The sequence below is a fragment of the Trichechus manatus genome, unplaced genomic scaffold (assembly GCF_000243295.1).
Source record: "Trichechus manatus latirostris isolate Lorelei unplaced genomic scaffold, TriManLat1.0 scaffold00179, whole genome shotgun sequence".
NCBI lineage: Eukaryota > Metazoa > Chordata > Mammalia > Sirenia > Trichechidae > Trichechus > Trichechus manatus.
In genome coordinates, this window is record NW_004444115.1 from 1,909,983 (window position 1) to 1,923,423 (window position 13,441).

General features: G+C 43.1%; 1 protein-coding gene across 4 annotated transcripts in view; it reads right to left on the minus strand.

Moving 5' to 3' along the window:
- The window catches only part of SAP130 (Sin3A associated protein 130), a 92,882-nt gene extending 82,853 nt beyond the window's left edge, over nucleotides 1-10,029 (minus strand). For 2 of the 4 annotated variants that reach the window (XM_023741368.1, XM_023741366.1), the window contains exons 1-2: nucleotides 9,849-10,029; nucleotides 7,955-8,072 (exon numbers count right to left, since the gene is read on the minus strand). In XM_023741368.1, coding sequence (XP_023597136.1) covers nucleotides 7,955-8,066 — 112 coding nt within the window. In that variant the 5' untranslated portion in view covers nucleotides 8,067-8,072; nucleotides 9,849-10,029. Of the gene's footprint in view, nucleotides 1-7,954; nucleotides 8,476-9,052; nucleotides 9,207-9,848 lie in introns of those variants that run through there. The other 2 variants (XM_023741365.1, XM_023741367.1) reach the window with 2 other exon arrangements.
- Nucleotides 10,030-13,441: the final 3,412 nt, after the last annotated feature.

Genomic DNA, 13,441 nt, shown 5'->3' on the forward strand with positions numbered 1-13,441 from the left:
TAAATAATAGTGAACAATCACAACACTGTGAGTCATGACCTAGCCAAGCTGACGTACATTTTGGGGGGACACAATTCAATCCACAAAAGTAAGTAAATGTTTAACTTTATAAGAAATTGTCAAAGTTCTTTCCAAGGTATTTGTATTAGTTTATATTGCCAGCAGCACTGTATGAGCGTTCCAGTTGCTCCTCATACTTATCAACACTTGATACAGTCACTCTAGTGAGTGTGTAGTGGCACCTCACTGTGGCTTTAATGAGTATTTTCAGGGTGATTCGTGATGTGGACCACCACCTGCCTGTCGGTCTGTCACAATCTGGTGGCTTATGTGTAGCTATTATGCTGGAAGTCCTATGCCACTGGTATTTAAAACATCAGCAGGTGGTTGTACAACTTGAAGAATGTAATCAATGACACTGATTTTTATGTTTAGAAACAGCTGAATTGGTGTATGTTCTGCTGTCTATGGAATGCAAGAATTCCACCAATGAACCACCACTGCTCTCAAAGTAAAACATACACACACATGAATCCATTTATATTTGTATATGGATAATATATCTCCACTGTGGTTTGCTTAATGGAAAAGAAAGTGGCTGAGTGGGGGGACAGGGACAGGAGAGATACTCTTCACTGTATTCTCAATTTTTTCAATTACATATATATATGTATACATATGCATATATACATGTATATATGTATGTATACATACATATACACACACACACACACACACACACACACACACACACACACACACACCAGCAGGGTCACCCATGGAGGACCGGTTTTAGCAGACCTTCCAGACTAAGACAGACTAGGAAAAAAGGCCTGGAGATCTCCTTCCATAAATTAGCCAATGAAAACCCTATGGATCACAATAGAATATCACTTGACATAGTGCTGGAAGATGAGACTCCTAGGTTGGAAGGCACTCAAAATACACAATGGCTGCAATAACGGACTCAATGATACTAACGAGCATGAAGAAGGTGCAAGATCGGGCAACATTTTGTTCTGTTTTACCTGGGGTCACCATGAGTCAGAGCTGACTTGTATCAGTGGTTTGTTCCTTTTTATTACTGAATAGAATTCCATTGTATGGATGTATCACAATTCGCTTAGCCAGCCACTAATTGATGAACACTTGGGTGTGGTATTATGGTTAATTTTTATGTGTCAACTTGGCTAGGCCATGGTGCTGAATTGTTTGGTCAAACACTAGTCTATGTGTTGCTGAGAAGGTATTTTGTATATGTAATTAACATTTATAGTTAGTTGACATTAAGTAGATTACTCTTGATAATGTGGGTGGGCCTCATCCAATCCACTGAAGGCCTTAAGAGAAAAACTGAGGTTTCCCTGAGAAGAAGGAATTCTGTCTTAAGATGTAACACAGAAATCTTTCCTGAGTTTCCAGTACACTGGCCTGCTCAATTTCAGACATACCAGCCCCCATAATTACATGATTTAATTTCTTAGCACATACCTGTGTATGTGTACACATAAACATGGATACATATAAATATGTGTACATTGTTGTTGTTGTTAGCTGCTGTTGAGTCAGTTCTGACTCAGAGTGACCCCATGTGTAACAGAAGGAAACACTGCCCGGTCCTGTGCCATCCTCACAATAGCAGGTATGTCTGAACCTGTTGCAGTTACTGTGTCAATCCGTCTTGGTGAGGGTCTTCCACTTTTTCGCCAACCCTCCACTTTACCAAGCATGACCTTCTCCAGGGATTGGTCCCTCCTTCTGATAACACGTCCAAAGTTAAGTCAGACAAAATCTTGCCATCCTTGCTTTTAAGGAGCATTCTATTCTGGCTGTACTTACTTCCTCCAAGGCAGATCTGTTTACTCTCTGGCAGTCCACGGTATATTCAATATTCTTTGCCAACATCATAATTCACATGTGCTCATTCTTCTTCAGTTCTTTTTCATTGTTCAGCTTTCATATGCACATGAGGTGACTTTAAATACTATGGCTTAGGTCAGGCAAACCTTAGTCCTCAAGATGACATCTGTGTTTTTTAATACTTTAAAGAGGTCTTTTGCAGCAGATTTTCCCAATACAATATGTCATTTGCTTTTTTGACTGGTGATTCCACAGGCACTGATTGATCATCCAAGTAACATGAAATCCTTGACAACTCTATATTTTTTCCATTTATCGTGATGTTGCTTATTGGTCCAGTGGTGAGGGTTTTTGTTTTATGAGGAGGTATAATCCATACTGAAGTCTTTCATCTTCATCAGTAAGTGCTTCAAATCGTCTTCACTTTTGGCAAGTAAAGTTGTGTCATCTACTTATTGCAGATTGGTAATGAGTCTTCCTCCAATCCTGATGATGTGCTTTCCTTCATATAGTCCAGCATCTCAGATTATTTGCTCAACATACAGATTGAAAAAGTACGGTGAGAGGATACAACCCTGACGCACACCTTTTCCAATTTTAAATCACACAGTATGCCCTTGCTCTGTTCAAATGACTGCCTCTTGATCTATGTACAGGTTGAGCACAATTAAGTGTTCTGGAATTCCCATTCTTCACAATGTTATTCATAATCTGTTATAATCCACACAGTCAAATGCCTTTGCATAGTCAATAAAACACAGGCAAACATCTTTTTGGTATTCTCTGCTTTTAGCCAAGATCCATCTGACATCAGCAATGATCTCTCTCATTCTACATCCTCTTCTGAACCTGGCTTGAATTTCTGGCATCTCCCTGTCCCTTTATGGCTGCAGCAGTTTTTGAATTATCTTCAGCAAAATTTTGCTTGTTTGCAATAATACTAATACTATTCAATAATTTCCACATTCCACTGGATCACCTTTCTTTGGAATGGGCACAAATATAAATCTCTTCTATATATGTATGTGCGTGTACATATATATAAAATTCTGTTTCTCTGGAGAACACTGACTGATACAGGTGGCTCTAGTTTTGGCTATCACAAACAACATTTCTCACTTTGAGCGACAGAGTAGCAGGGGCAGAGGTCTGGGGTCCATGCTTTCAGGGGACATCTAGGTCAATTGACATAACAAAGTTTATTAAGAAAACGTTCTACATCCTACTTTGGTCTTAAAGCTAGTGAGCGGCCATCTAAGATGCATCAATTGGTCCCAACCCACCTGGAGTAAAGTAGAATGAAGAACACTAAAGTCACAAGGAAAGCATTAGCCCGAGAGAGAAAGGGCCCCATAAACCGGAGACTCCATCAGCCTGAGACCAGAAGAACTAGATGGTGCCTGGCTACCACCAATGACCGCCCTGACAGGGAACACAACAGAGAGTCCCTGACCGAGCAGGAGAAAAGTGGAGTGCAGAACTCAAATTCTAGTAAAAACACCAGATTTAACGGTCTGAGATGGGAGGAAGAGCAGAAAGCATGGCCCCTGGACTCTGTCAACCCAGAACTAAAACCATTCCCAAGGCAACTCTTCAGACAAAGATTAGACTGGACTATGGGACATAAAAAGGATACTCGTGAAGAATGTGTTTCTTAGCTCAAGTAGATACATGAGACTAAATGGGCAGCTCCTGTTCGGAGGTGAGATGAGAAGGCAGAGAAGGTCAGGAGCTGGTTGAATGGACACGGGAAATCAAGGGTGGAAAGGAGGAGTGTGCTGTCACAGTATAGGGAGAGCAACTAGGGTCACATAACAATGTATGCATAAATTTCTGTATGAGAGACTAACCTGAATTGTAAACTTTCTCTTATTTAAAGTACAACAATAAAATAAAAATTAAAAAACAAAAAACAAAGCTTTATGAACACTGAAGTACAAGTCTTTGTATGAACACGATTTCATTTACCTTGGGTAAATACCTTGGAACGGGATTGATAAGTTGTGTGGTAAGCATGTTTAACTTTATTAGATATTGCCAACTGTTTTCCAAAGCAGCTAGACCAATTTGCATTTCTACCAACAACGTATGAGAGTTCTACTTCCTCAAAATCCACACCAACAGGTGGTACTGTCGGTCTAATTTTAGTCATTCTAGTGAGCGTGTGGAGTCCCTGGGTGGTGCAAATGGTTAATGCACTTGGCTCCTAACTGGAAGTTTGGAGGTTGGAGTCCACCCAGAGACTCCTCAGAAGAAAGCCCTGGTTATCTACTTATGAAAAATCAGCCGCTGAAAACCCTATGGAGCACGGTTTTACTCTGACACACATGGGGTTGCCTTGAGTCGAGATCAACTCAAAGACAACTGGAGTGTATGTGCAGTAGTCTGTCACTGTGGTTTTGCCCTGAGGATTAATCATGTTTAGCAACCTTTCACAGGTTTTTGGTGAAGTGTCTATTCAACGATTTTGCCCACTTAAAAAAAAATTAGGTTGTATGTCGTCTTACTATTGAGTTACAGGAGTTCTTTATATATTCAGAACATAAGTGCTTTGCAGATAGACTTACTGGAAATGTCTTCTCTCAGTCTGCAGCTTACTTTATTTTCTTAATGGTGTCTTTTGAAGAGCAGCTGTTTTTAATTTTGATGAAGTCCAATGAAAAAGTTTCTTTTATTACCAGTGTTTTTGGTAATCTAAGCAATTTTTGCTTACCCTAAGTTTACAAACTGTTTTTCCTATGTTCTCTTCCAGAAATTTTATGTTTTACATTTAGGTCTGTGATACATGTTTGTGTAAGGTGAAGGTAATGGTTAAGTTTCATTTTTTTCATATGGATATTCTGTTGTTCCAACGCTACTGTGTTGAAAACACTATCATTTCCTTTTTCAAATACCTTTGCACTTTTGTTAAAAGTCCATCAACCAAAAAAATCAAAAAATTAAAAAAAAAAATCCATCAACCATATATGAATTGGTCTACTTCTGGATCTTCCCTCTATTTGACTAACCTATATTTCTATATTGCTGTGAATACTTCAGTATCTTGACTAGTGTAGCTTTATAGTAAGTCTTCCAGTAAGACAGTATAGTCCTCCAACTCTATTCTTTTTTATCAAAATTACTCTGGCTATTTTTGGTCCTCTGAATTTCCATATAAATTTTACAATCAGGTTGTCTATTTTAACAAGAGAGCCTGCTGGGATTTTGATTAGGATTTCTTTGAATCTATACATCCCTCTGGGTATAGCTGATATGTTAAAAATACTAAGTCTTCCAATTCATAAGTGTGATGTTTCTTTTCATTTTCTAAGTCTTCTTTACTTTCTCTTAGCAATGCTTTATAATTTTCAGACTACAAAAAACCTGAACCAAACCTGTTGCCAGCAAGTCGATCCTGACTCATAGCAACCCTGAAGGACAAAGTAGAACTGCCCCATAGGGTTTCCAAGGAGCGCCTGGTGGATTTGAACTGCCAACCTTTTGGCTAACAGCCGTAGCTCTTAATCACTACACCACCAGGGTTTCCTTCAGACTACAGGTCTTACATATATTTTGTTGCATTTATCACTAAGTAATTCATGCTTCTTTGATGCTATTATAAATAACTTTTTAAAAAATTTCATTGTTCACAGCTAGTATTTGGAAATATAACTGATTTTTGTACATGGTACTTGTACCTTTCAAACTTTCTAATTTCATTAGTTCTAACAGCTTTTAAAAACAGTCTTTAGAATTTTCTACATACATGATCATGTTGTCTGTGCATAGACAGTTTTACTTCTTTCTTTCCATATCTACTGACTTTGAACCTTCCTTGGGTGGCACCAAGCGGTTTGTAATTGATTGGCTGCTAACCTAAAGGTTGGTAGTTCGAACCTGCCCAGCTGCCCAAGGAAGACAAGCCTGGCAAGAGCCAAGTAAACTCTATGGAGCAGCTCTACTCTGTAACACATGGGGTCATCATGAGTTGGAATCGATTCGATAGCAATGGGTTTGAGTTTTTTGGTATTGTCCAAATAGATGTTCCCCTAATTAATTCTCAAAGAAAATGTACAATTTCATAACTTACCTCAAAATCTATTTGTCCAAAATGACTTTGATTTGTCTCCATTTCATTAAAATACAAGTATTGATCACTTCCTGTTAAGTTCTTTTTGGATCCGTTTATCATTTTCTCCCAGGCATTTTGGAGTTCTTTACATCAGTTCATTTTTACCAGAAAACAACCTTAAAGCAGTAGTTAACTTGGTTTGAATCCATACTTCCTAACTCTGAGCTTGCACTTGAAATCTTTACATGCTTAGGATCCCAAATTTCCTCTTCTAATAAAAATAGGAAACATAGAGAAACATCTAACTATTTAGGAAAACTTCTATACTTTTTTTTTAGAGCAATTTAAGGAATAAACTTCTATATACACATATACTCCTCAGAAGTAAAATTACCATTTTGGTCTAAGTCAATGATTTCCCTTTTATTTAGCCATAAAGCTTGGGGGCAATTATTGGTAATTAACTCCATTTTTAACAAGCAGCATAATTCCTTACAAAGAATAGGTGTTCACAAATATTATCTCTGGCTATGTTCCTTTAAATTACTCTGTTGTGAATTTATTCCAAAGACAAAATACTGTCAAAAACATTTGTAAAGGAGTAAAAGAGCTTTAAGTCTCTCTACAAGAACTTACTGGCCACTACTTTGTGCCCTATATTGTATTACGCATAGTACATTCAAAGGTGCATGAGACAGACATGGTCCCAATCCCTGAGCAGCCTTTGATCTATGGGGAGGTCCTAACCTGAATTGTTGTCAGCAAAGACTTCCCAGAGATAGTGACATCTGAGATGAAACCTCAAGAACAAGAATTAGCCAGATAAGCAAGTGTGGATAGGCAGAAGGAAGACTGAGGCAAAAACAACAGAATATGCAAAAGCCTGAGATCATGAGAATTGGCAACTTTTCATCATTCAGCAGATATAAGTAAATACTATTAAGCAGAGCATAAAGTAGCTTCAAGTCTAATGAAAACAAAAATAAAATTGCAACAAAAAGTAAATTAAAAAAAAAAAAGTAAATTGGTGGGAGTGAGGCAAAGCAGCAGGAAATGAGGCAAAAACATCAGACAGGGGCACAAGCTCACAGGTAAGAGACAAAAACAGAGCACGTAAAGATGATGCCTGAGTGCCTGCTTTGAGCAATGAGTAAATGCTAGTACCATTTACCATGATAAAGAACATAGGGATCAGAAGGTGAAAAAAAAAGGATACTTGTATTTCACTTTGCAATGCCCTCTTTTGAGCTGATATGAATTAAGATACTATCTGAGGGAGAATCAAAAGGAACAAGAACCTTACCACTCTTGACATTCTGAGCTAGATACTTCTTGGTTGTGGGAGGCTGTACTGTATACTTGGCTGTACCCCTGGCCTCTACCACCCATGAGATGCCAGTAGCATCTCCCACTTGTGACAATCAAAAATGTCTCTACACATTGCCAAACACTCCCTGGAAGGCAAAACTGTCCCTCACTAAGAAACACTGATCTATAGCACTCAAACGGTTTACAACTAAAACAAATTGCATGCATGTGTATGTATATACTTTTTTTTCCCCAAATCTCTTACATAGGTAGTAAACTCCTGAAAGGCAAGAGCTATGACTTACACGCCTCTGGATTCCCTCACGGAACTATTACTACATCTCTAGGCCTTCAACAAGACTACATTAATGCATTTAAAAACCCAGTTCTTTTAGGCACGCATTAATATAAGCCGCAAATACACTCTAGCGCATGTGAATAAAGTGGTTAAAACGGGAAAAAAAACCTGTTTAAATGAGAATTGTAACATATCCTTTCTTCAAATTAAAATAACATAATAGTATTACTAAAATCCCAGAAGGAATTGTTGAGCCATCTTTTGTGTGCTTGTTGGCCATCTGAACATCCTCTTTGGTGAACTAAGTCCTTTGCCCATTTTTTTGAATGGGTTGTCTTTTTGATGTTAAGTTCCGAGACGTACTTACTAATTTTTAAATTAGAAAACTAGCAATACTCTTAACGCAGAAAGCAATGCAGAATGTTAAAACATCTTACCTGTAGCAGTTGGATTTATCAATCCTGCAGAACCACTGTTTGAAATCTGTGAAGGAGCTTGGCCCAACCCAGTGGAAGGGGTTCCTAAACGAGGAAACTGTTGAGAACTCATTTCCACCTGCAGTACATACAATCACATGGTTACTGATGGATTCTGAGATAAAAATCAATAATGAAAAACTAAAGTATCTTTACTACCCATGAAAAGTAAATGCAACACTATTTTTCTAAAAAAACTACTTGTAATCAATACATAATACAGAAATCTAAATCAAGCTTTTAATGTGTAAGCTTCAATTAATAATAATTTATTAATAACAGCGTTTATACAGTGCTGTGGGATACTGTCCACGGGAGAAAGATCTGGCAGTTGGCTTCTGTAAAGATGACAGCCTTGGAAACCCTATGGAGCAGTTCTGCTCTGTCCCATACGGTGCCGATGAGTCAGAATCGACTTGATGGCAACGGGTTTGGTTTGTACTGGTGGGATACTACAATCCTCCATAGATACTTGTGGATTGCTATGATACAAAAAAAATCAGCGTAGAATCGTATACTACAACCACATGGCAGGTGCTAACACAATGCATATGTATCTATTTGTGTAGTTTTATGAAGAATGAGACGTCTCTTTGAAAAATTTAAACCTCACACCAAGGTGTATAGAAGTAGAGTCAACACGACATAGAAGATTTCGGAAAGAGATGCCTTTTTCTAAGACAGGATCAGGAAACTTACATCAAGACCTGATAAAAAAGGAATTCTCTCATGGCAAAGGCCTTCAATGGCAGATTTCCTTTTTTCCCTTTTTTCATATTCCCCCACTAAGCCAAAATGACCAGAGACCTTCACTGCCTTCTCTAAAGTCGTTCCCCGCTCTTTCCCCAGGCGCAAGCTCTGCTGATTTCCCCCGATTCGCCGGCAACTCTACTCCCATCCCAAAGCCCGTCGCTGAGATGGGAAAATACAGGTTTCCAGAAACTGCATGTCTCTGAGGCTCCATCTCGCCGGGAGGGCAGGCATTCTGGGGAGACCCCAGGACGACCTGTCCGCCCCTTTACCTGCAGCTGACGCCCGCGCCTCCCGCTTTCATCTCACCGGGCCGGGGGTGCCGCGGAGGGCCCATCCCGGTCGCAGCGCGGATCTCCGGAGAACGCGGAGAAGACTCATGCCGAGCCCGCCAAGGGCCCGCCGCTGTCCAGCCTAGCCGGCCCCACTCACCCAGTCACTCAGCCGCCGCAAGGCTCCCAGTCCTCTTACCCCGAACCTGCCCCTACCTTCCCCGCCCGCCCATTGGCCCCACGCCGGGCGCGTCACTCCAGGGCCGGCACCAATCCACCGCAGCCTGTACGTTCTGGTCCCGCCCCACCCTCCCGCCGACTGCCAGCCAATCAGGCGCGAGCCCCGCTGGGGCACCCCAAACCTCTCGAGCCGCAGCCAATAGCAGAGAAAGGCGAGTGCTCCCAGTGACGGGGGCGGGGAGCGGGCAGGCCCCGCCTCGGCCGGGGTCTGAAAGCGGCGGGCGCAGGGCCCGGATGTGGAGAGTCACTTTAAACTGCTTCAGGAGCCAAACTCCTCGGGCCGTCCGCCCGCCCGCCGCCCGCGGCTCCCACTCCTCCACTTCCCCGCCCAGGCCCGAACCCGCCACGCCCCCACGCCCAGGTCAGCACACCCCTCCCGGGAGCCTCTCTCTTCCTCGCTCCGGGACGCTCGACCCCTGTCGCCGGTCCAACCGCCGTGCCCAGCTCGCGAAAGAGCCTGGGTCCTAGCTGCAGGAGATAGGCACAGCTGCCCTTCCCCGGGGACGCGCCGCGGACGGACGGTGCAGCTCGGCTCGCCCGCCCCGCCCCCTCGTCTCCTCCCCTCGCCTCCCGGGCGCCCGTCCCGCCATTACCTGGGTGCCTGTGCCGAGTGACCGCCGCGCCGCCTCGAGCTCTCTCCCGTACGCTCTCCGCCCCTGGGCCGACGTCCTCGGGCTACGGACCCGCTGCCGCCGCCGGAGCGCTAGCCCTCTGCCCCCCACCTCTCAGTCCAGCGCCGCTGCTTCCGCCGCCGTAACGAGCCTCCCGTCTATTGGCTGTAGCTGGCCCCGCCCCCTCTGGGAAAGCCAGTCACCGCCCAGTGTGAGCGGAGCGAGGGCGGGCCCGCTCTTCGGTCCGCAGAAGTCTCTGGGAAATGTAGTCCCCAGTGTCAAGAGGGCGGGCCGGGAAGGAGGTGGGAGTGCCGGGACGGGGCGGGGCGGGGCCTCCCGGCGACCCGGGAGTGGGCCATACACCACTTTGCTCTCCGGAGAAGGTGGGCCTTTGCTCTCCGCGGAGTAAAAAGATAGTGAATCCCGTCCGGTTTGCCTCAGCTTAACAGCACTAGGTTCCGTTTTCCTGAGAGGGGAGGGGAACGGCGCGGGAAAAGAGTAATGGAGGCTGGACTGCAGCCGGCCGATTGGGCCGCAGGCGCGGCCGAGGGTTTTCCTGACTGAGCCCGCTTTCCCGCGCCGTGTGTGGGACTCGGTCTCGCCACTGAAGGCCACGGCCAGAAAAGCCCCGACATCGTGGGAGGTTTGTGCACACCGAACTAGAGCGACCATGGGGAGTCTGCGCCGGGCGCGCAGCCTCGCGAGCCGCCCACCCCGACCAACCTGCCCCAGCCCCGGGCCCATTCGAGGTCTGCTCCGGGAGGCGCTCCTGACAAAGAACTCACGCATTGTGCACCTGCTCGCTGTTTCTGGATTATAAAGAATCGGAGGATGGTTTTGTTTGGTTCTTTTTTATTGGGGTGGAGGGTTGGAGTTTATACACCTCTAGAAGTCCTAGCCTAACGCTGCTGAGGCAAAATTTGAGTCTTGTAATAGAGATTAGTCTCCATCTTCCCTCCCCAGATGGTAATTTAGATCTGGGGGGTTTGTGACCGGTCAAGATGTGTTGTTGTTGTTGTGTGCTGTCCAGTCATCCCGACTCATAGCCGCCGTATAACCAAAAAAACCCAAACCCATTGCCTTGGCGTCCATTCCCAGTCATAGCGACCCAATAGGACAGAGTAGAACTGCCCCATAGGGTTTCCACGGCTGTGATCTTTATGGAAAGGAGATGGCCAGGTCTTTTCTCCCGCAGAGTGGCTAACCACTGACCTTTTGGTTGGCAGCCTAGCGCTTAACCTTTGCGCCACCAGGGCACCTTAGTCAAGATATAAATGGGTTCAAATCCCTTCTTCCTATCATGCATGGCTAACTGCTGGCTAGGTCGAGAGTAGCTCGGGACAACAAGAATGAGTCTGACAGTGTTGGCATGTCACGGGGGTTGTTAACCATTGTCATAGGGCAATATGTGTCCTAACTGTTTAACGAGAAACTATTCTGCAAACCTTCATTTAAAGTACAAAAAAAAAAAAGAGAATTATCTATGTGAGATCAAATTGACAATACCAACTCAAGGTTTGATGGGAAGCCTGGCGGGCAGTGAGCTGAAGATAATGGTGATGGAATAATGAATAATTTGGTAAAGGATAGTGAGAATAGCAGTACAACTGGAAGAACATAATCGATGTCACTGAATTGTACATGTAGAAATTTTTGAAATGGTGTGTGTTTGGCTATGTATGTTTTCACTAAAAAAGAAAAAACGTCCTCCAAGGTTGAGAAGGGAGAGTGTTGACATGTTGTGGGTTTGTTAAACAATGTCATAAAACAGTATGCGTACTGACTGTGTAATGAGAAACTATTTGTTCTGTAAACCTTCACCTAAAATACGATAAAAAAAAAATTAAAAAAAAAAAAAAGAATGAGTCTGAGATACTCTGCCCTCTTCCCCCAAGCCACTTTCCTTTCTCTTTCTCCCCTTCATTCCCAAACATCTTCTAAAAGTAACCAACATCACATACTTTAGCCTCCTCTCTCTTCTTGTTGGATTCTGTTCCTGCCACCCTTCTCAAACTGCTCCCCAAAAGTTGCCACTGGCCTACTCCAAACCCAGTGATCCTTACTTAGTTCTCATCTTGTTTAGTTTACTGAACAGGAGTTCCTCCTTAAGGTGTTCTTCCCCTGGCCTCCATAAGCACACTCCTGTTTCTATTCCTTTCCCATAGTAAGCTCCATTATATCTCCTTTTCCTCATAAATATGGCATTCTCCAAGGCCCCAAACCTCTTTTAATGCTACACTACTTTCCTAAATGGTTTTACTGCACTCTAAACAGTTTGAAATGCTTCCTTGTAAATTACTCAAATTTTTTTATCATCATGGTGACCTCTCTTTGGATTGCCCACGTGTATTTCCAAGTGCTGTACCAATCCACGTAGCTGTCTTACAAGGCCCTCAAGCTGAACATATTGAAAAACTTCATTGATTTGCTTTACCTATCTACTCCTCCTGGTTCCCGAGCTTGGTTAAGGGCATCATCATTCTTTCTGCCTTTGGTTTCAACTTGTTTTCCCCTCTTCCATCACCCAAAGTCACCATATGGCGTTGATTATATAACCTCTTACCTCTTTTCCAAACTTTTCCATAGCCTTGGCTCAAGCCTTCATCATTTCTTTTCTGGATTAGAGTAATGTTGCCCCCACTCTAATATCTTCTTATCCACAATCTGTCCTCCAGAGAGTTCTTTTTCTAAATCACTAATCTGAGTCTGTCCTTCTGTTCCATTATGTTCCAATAATTTAAAAATATATTCCAATCCCTTTAATATTTAAAAGCTGTAATAATTGAATCCCTCCTACCTCCCCAAACACTGGATACTCTCTCAACAACAGTTTTCACAGTTCACACAGTGTGTCTTCCAGGGTTTTGCTCAAGCCTGAAATGTCTTGTATAGGTCTTGACCCTCAGTAACTATCGATTAGAGTTCTGCCAATTCTATAACACCTAATTGGAAAGAAAATGATTTATCTTCTCTAAGAAGCCTTCTTTTATGGATTGAATTGTGTCCCCCAAAAATGTGTATCAACTTGCCTAGGCCATGATTCCCAGTATTGTGTGATTGTGCACCGTTTTGTGATCTGATGTGACTATCCTATGTGTTGTAAATCCTATCTCTATGATGTTAATGAGGCAGGATTAGAGGCAGTTACGTTAATGAGGCAGGACTCAGTCTACAGGATTACATTGTACCTTAAATCAATCTCTTTTGAGATATAAAGAGAGAAGCAAGCAGAGAGAAAGAGGGACCTCCTAACACCAAGAAAGCAGAGTTGGCAGCAGAGTGCATCCTTTGGACCTAGGATCCCTGTGCTGGGAAGCTCCTAGACCAGGGGAAGACTGATGACAAGAACCTTCCCCCAGAACTGACAGAGAGAAAAAGCCTTCCCCTGGAGCTGGCACCCTGAATTCACATTTCTAGCCTTCTAGACTGTGAGAGAATAAATTTCTGTTTGTTAAAGCCATCCACTTGTAGTGTTTCTGTTACAGAAGCACTAAATAACTGAGACACCTCTCTCAAATTCCTCTCCCTCCCCCACTCTCTAGGATACTCCCATGGAACTTCTTCAATATCTCTAT